The sequence below is a fragment of the Artemia franciscana genome, unplaced genomic scaffold (assembly GCF_032884065.1).
Source record: "Artemia franciscana unplaced genomic scaffold, ASM3288406v1 Scaffold_1097, whole genome shotgun sequence".
Lineage (NCBI taxonomy): Eukaryota > Metazoa > Arthropoda > Branchiopoda > Anostraca > Artemiidae > Artemia > Artemia franciscana.
This window is the reverse complement of record NW_027062740.1, coordinates 49,813-55,812: the sequence shown is the minus strand read 5'-3', so window position 1 is coordinate 55,812 and position 6,000 is coordinate 49,813. Positions and strand designations below refer to the sequence as shown.

Here is a 6,000-nt window from a genome sequence, read left to right as displayed (position 1 = left end):
GTTTAGTTTTATAATAGTTTTTAGTTGTTTAGTAATCAAATTTTTTTATAATAGGAGTCAATATACCAATGCAAGAAAAATTTGAGAGCAGTTCCAGAGTTAAAAATAATTTGGTAGAATAGGTAGATATTGCAGAAGCTTATCACTTGCTTATAGTAAATTTAAACTACATAACGGATTGTTTCTACCGGAGAACTACTTACGAAGGTGGTTTATAGCGCAATAAATATCAGGGACCAACATTACAAAACTGATACCTGATGTACCACCTACAAGAATGTCCGCTAGTAGAGATTTGTTATGAGTAACTAACACATGATAAAGAGGAGAAGGTTCACTAGTGAAATAGTTGATCCAGTCACTCTCACTTGGTGGGTCTGAGGTGATTTATTTGACCTTTTTTTCTGCTATAAACTCCCGGATCTCATTTAACTGCGAGATTCCCGCTCTTGCTGTTAAAAATTCCATCTTTATGATTGGGAAGGCTATTCGCAAGATTACCCGCTTAGCATATACATAATGTTAAGGCATTTAATACGCCAGATTTTGGCCTGTCACAATCATTCCATATTTGCAGCCACAACTTAAAAGATTTACAGCTTTTCTGCAAGGCCAGATTGGAAACCAGATTGACCAACAAATTATTTGTGACCCCAGATAAATGTCTGCACAGGATCGGCGCAGCACTAAGCCCAGGGCTCTACTTTTTCCCATCAGTATCGATTTCTTCCTCTCATATTTAAAACACCACTTCCATTTCTTTTCAGCATTTTTAAGGCATTGCTGCAAGCTATATTTTAGCACGAGGTAGCTTTTCTGTGGAAGTCATGTCCTTGTAATCACTCAGTAAGTAGCAGCAGCATATCACCTGGTTTGCAACTTTTATACCTGGAAAACACTTTTTCTGGACAACCATGAAAGTCGAAAGGCGAGAACTAATTAGTATTGCTAGACTGCCTGAAGATCTTCCTTTGTCCAAATATTTAGCTGGCGCAGCAAAGCTGGAGTTTTATTGTTCACTTTTAATAGGGGAGAGAAGTCGGTTGAGAGGAAATGTTCTTTGGTGAACAGTTCATCATTGTAAGATGTTAAGTTTAGTTTTAGTGGGGTTCATTGATTATACCACCGTTTAATGAAGCCATTCTTAGCTCAGAGCACATACACTTATTACTGCAGCATGTGTAGTCTGAATGCTTGTCGAGTGTGTTTATCAGTACAGCCTTGCAGAGTTTATCTTTAGTGTATTCAGGGTTTGTTCAATGAATAAAACAGTTCGTGGTAATGAACTATAAGTAAGGAGTGACCCTGCTCAATAGTAACCGAAACTCTAAAAAAACAGAATTTTGATACCAATAGACATGTCAAAAGAATCGGCTTATTATGCTGATTCCAAATATATAAGTTTCTTTAAGTTAGTCTTACCTATCAAAGGCTATGAGCCTGAGAAAAGCCTAACCCGATCTTCGAAACAAGGAGAAACACATCTGAAAAGTCTTAGAATGAATATTCTAATTCTCTTGGTTCATTATTGTTTTTTAACACCAGCACCTGGAGTCCAGATCAAACTTCTTTTGTCTTCAAAAGATTGGCTTTTGGCCAATTTTCTTTTATATTCATCTTCTTATTGCAAACCACAACTAACCAAAGTGAAGTGAGTGTTGGGTCTGTATTAGAAGATATAATCAAATTTTAGTAATTGGATAGTCTCGTGGAATAATCTGTTTTCTTTCTGTGTTGACAGCTTGATATTCAGTGAATGACTCATATCTTTCTTAAATTCAATCAGAGGATATCTTCCTTATGTTGTCTAGAACAAACGCAAGAAATATGACTGACAAGTACGCGAGCTGGAATTGTATTTAAAATTTACTCAAAACATTACAATGCTGTTAGACTAGGCGTTTCGTCGAAGTTGGTGTGTCCTTGACCACGTGAAAAGTTCCAACGCTGCAGCTATTTCTACATTTTTAAAGCCCAAAGAAAAAGTGGAAACCTTTACAACAACGAAGTCTCAATCTTTCAAAATTCTCATAAATTCGTTTTCGTAATAAACTCTGACTATGAAGACTAGCAGAAATAAAAGTTCCCATTCCTGAATCAGTTTTAAATGACCATTCTTGTTCACTAGACAGTTTTTTTCTTCTTCAAAATTCGCTTTTAAACTTCCAGTTACTATGGGCTGTGGTTCGCTCTTAACTAGGGGTGATTCCATGCTTCGCTCTTTACAGGATTCCGTTCTGCTACTACAACGACATCTGGGCTGGTGCCATCCTGGTTCTAAATTGTGTTTCCTTCCATTTGACGCCGTCATTCTCAACTTTTTTGTATGGCTTTAAAGGAAAGTCTAATAAAATTATGTTTTCAAAGTACAGTCTCAGTGTACCCATACTCAAGTTCAGTTATATAAGATCATTGTTTTCTAGTTGGGATCAATGTTTATACGAATTCCAGCAGCTGATCCTCTGATAGTTCATCCATCGCTTTTGACAGACAGACCGATTGGAAGATGGACAGCATTTCATTGTCTAAACTGTCGTACTGATGTATATGCATGTAGTGTTCTTGACGGCCAAAAGACTTTGGTTACAGCTTGTGGTGTTATTGTAAGTTATTTTTTCAAGTTTAGTTCGTAGTGTAATTGCCAATAAGGAAAACTATCGGTTTGAATTTCAAATAATACAGCCTTTAAATCAATTTATGAAACAAAATTGTCCGGTTGGGGATGAAAATTGAAACTGATCGATTGGATGCGTTACTAGATTATTAATAAACTGCCATCTGAATAAGTTAGCAATTCTTGCAATCAGAATCAAACGAAATATTAGCTTGTTATTTGCATGAGAATTTGAGCTGCTCAAAATAGGAAAAAAAAGCTACAAGAAAGCTTCCCCTTTTCACGTTGACAAACTAAACTAGAACGTGTAAGCTTGACATATTTCTATGGATAAGGAGCCAAATTTTTAGGCTTTCGGGTGAAATCATTTCCTAATTCCTTAAATTTTGAATGACAGCTTTGGTCAATATTTTGCACAAGTATCTTATTTTTGCGAGGTAACTCGCAAAAATAATTTTGCATTGATTTGATATTTGCTCAGACCCTTGGGAAACCATTGTGAATCTGTTGATCCCGGGAAGGTGCAAAATCAAACTTATCTATTCTGTTAAGTTTTACTAATGTGTACATTTTGGACCAACTCCTAGTGCTTCCAGGATTGCTGTCAAGACAGGCACGTACGCAGGAATTTTTTTTCGGGGTGGGGGGGGGGCAAAACCTTCGAAACAGTAGATATAAAGTAGCAATTTTTTTTTAGTATTGCAAAAAGCACGTATATCGGAAAATACAGATTAACTTTCATCTGTAGTATTGTAGCGGATGGGGGAAAGAAGACTGAAGCCTCAAAAGTACGTTTTAGGCACTGAAAGGGAAATTTTGGGGTTAACAGTGTAATATGGGCGCTGTAGGGGGTAGTTCTTTAATTGCAAAAACGTTGATTTTAATGAAAAATGATATTGTCCAAAGTTGATCCATTCAAAGCTCTACTTTATCCTGAAAGGGGGGGGGGGATAAACGCCCTAATATCAAGGATAATTCTATTTTGCTGTGGAAAGCAAATTCTCTTTACAAAAAAATAACAGTACAATTGCTAATTACTTCAAAGAGGGTAAAAAGTTGGACAGAAAATGGGTTAATAATCGGGCAGTGACTTACCGGATAATTGCATGCTGTAAAATCCTCCAAAAAAGGCTTCACACATGTATCTAGATTCTTAATAAATGTCCTACTTTTGCCAGAAATCCCAAGAAACCATGGGGAAATTAAACATTTCATAAAATTTTGAGGAGGGGCCGAAGGCTCCCCCCCCCCCGAAATTTTCATTGTCTAAACATGTCGTACACCTGTCGTACATGTCGTACACCCCGGAATTTAAGGACACTTTTAGTCCGTTAAAAGACAAAAACACAGACAGATTGGTAATTTTATGCGTAGAGACTACGAAAGAAAGGCCATTTTATGTATACTAAACACCAGGAAACATTGATCATTGTGTCCAATGAAATGATGCGAGATTTTTTTCTGCTTAAATGGAAATTTACTTGGTTGGAAAAACCAATTTTCATCAGTAGTGGAATGTGAAATGCTCCTTCTTAGCTTTATTGTAGGGTGGATAAGCTACAACCACTGGGACACATGCAACCCGGTAGAGCATGCTATGTGACCCGTGGACAAATATACGGTGCGTGTTGCGATTTTAGTACTTTGCCGCGCAGTGCAAGGTGTGACGTCCATCCCATCGATCATGATTTTTAGTCATCCACTGCTAGTCATTTGTACTGGTTTGACTTTTTTTTTTAAATAAAACTGTGTTTCTCCCAATCAACAGGTTTTTTTTCAACTGGAAGATTGGGGCCATAAGAATTCACACTCCTGTTCAAAGTTACTACTCAAAGTTTTCAGTATTACAAATTAAAGCCCCTAGTGGTAACTTTGAACGCCGTTTTAAGATTGATATAGCTCTCACTATGTGGACCAGTAATTTGTCATAGTTGCTATTTGACGCAGAATGATACATTCCCCAAAATCCAAAAATGGTTCTAGTTTTGAATAAATTCGGAAATTTTGTTTTTGAACACCGTTTTGAAATTTATATAGCTCTCACTCTGTGAGACCAGCAATTTATTAATGTCGTCATTTGACGTATATGACGTATTCCAAAAACAATTAAAGAACAATACCGCAAAACAACCTGGATTTTTTTGCCATTTTTAGTTGAACGTTATTCCTCTCTATGGTACCTGATATATGATAAAACAAATATATGTATATATTCAATATTAGATATTATAATAGTTCACAAAACAATAATTCAATATTAGAATTTGCTATTTATTTTTATGCTTATTCCTTCAGCTTGCCGTTTGCGATTGCAATCGTGTGCTAGCAATTTTTTTCACCTTCTTGTCTTCGTTGAAGCTTTTGACGAAGTTTGAAATTTTAGTTTTTTGGACACGACCTTATGAAGAAGAGACCAAAAAATTAAAAAACAAAATAGAAAGTTTTAATAGCAACGGTTAGGGTATCTCTCGTTTTCTTTAATTTTTCTTTCCAGTTATCACTAGACGAGGATGGTCATCAAATTCATCCTCGTCATGAAAATTTGTACGATTTTCTTAGAAAAGTTGCTACCATATCCTAACCATATAATCACTTGTAGCATTTACTTTGTAAACCTCATAAATTTTTACGATGGATGTCGGCTGATCCGTTTTTTTTTTAATTAAAAAACAAGGATACCCATCCTTAGTCATACGAAGCATGATTTTCATTAGCTTATCCATTTTAAAACTCTTAATAAAGCATGTTCCATCCTCTATTTAAGAAAATCCAGGAGGATTCGATTTGAATCCAGTTGCCATATGAGGGATTAGGTGGTTTTGGCGGTCTGAGAAGAGTCGGTCAAAGACCGGCTTTGGCCGGTCTGAAGCCCTCTCTCAGAAGAAAGAGTAGAGACACCCACCACGCGCCAGTCATTAGCAGCCTTTGATCTTAGAATCGGGTCTAGCAAGAGAACTTCTCTCTCCTCGGACTACCCCTCTAGAGATCTTTTCTTGTGCTGTAGTCGGTGCTTAATGTAGTCGGGGGTATGATTTTGGCAGTCATAACTAGCTTACCATTATAAGTCAGACACTAGGCAGTGTGACCGGTGGCTGGACCGGGATTGAAATTAAAAGTAGCTGCTCAATATTTGTACCTATTGCTCTCACTGACACCTCGAGAAGGTTGTCACCCCTATCTAGATGCAACAGGAATTTTGATTGCGAAATTTTTGTTTTCTAATCTGCTGGTCGTCAAAACGAAATGTTGTTGGCCGATTCTTTGAAGTAGAAAATAAAACCCAATACTTCTTAGAAATAAAAGGAAAACACGACTTTCTGAGATACTTTGGATCTAAATAATTATCTAACATCATGGATCAACTAAATAAGTTAAATTTAAAATTG

At 36.5% G+C, this 6,000-nt stretch overlaps 1 protein-coding gene across 4 annotated transcripts in view; it reads left to right on the top strand.

The window, feature by feature from the left end:
- The first annotated feature begins 2,402 nt into the window (after positions 1-2,402).
- The window catches only part of LOC136042322 (uncharacterized), a 51,788-nt gene continuing 48,190 nt past the window's right edge, over positions 2,403-6,000 (top strand). For 3 of the 4 annotated variants that reach the window (XM_065727272.1, XM_065727271.1, XM_065727275.1), the window contains exon 1: positions 2,404-2,603. In XM_065727272.1, coding sequence (XP_065583344.1) covers positions 2,433-2,603 — 171 coding nt within the window. In that variant the 5' untranslated portion in view covers positions 2,404-2,432. Of the gene's footprint in view, positions 2,604-6,000 lie in introns of all 4 variants that reach the window. The other variant, XM_065727273.1, reaches the window with a different exon arrangement.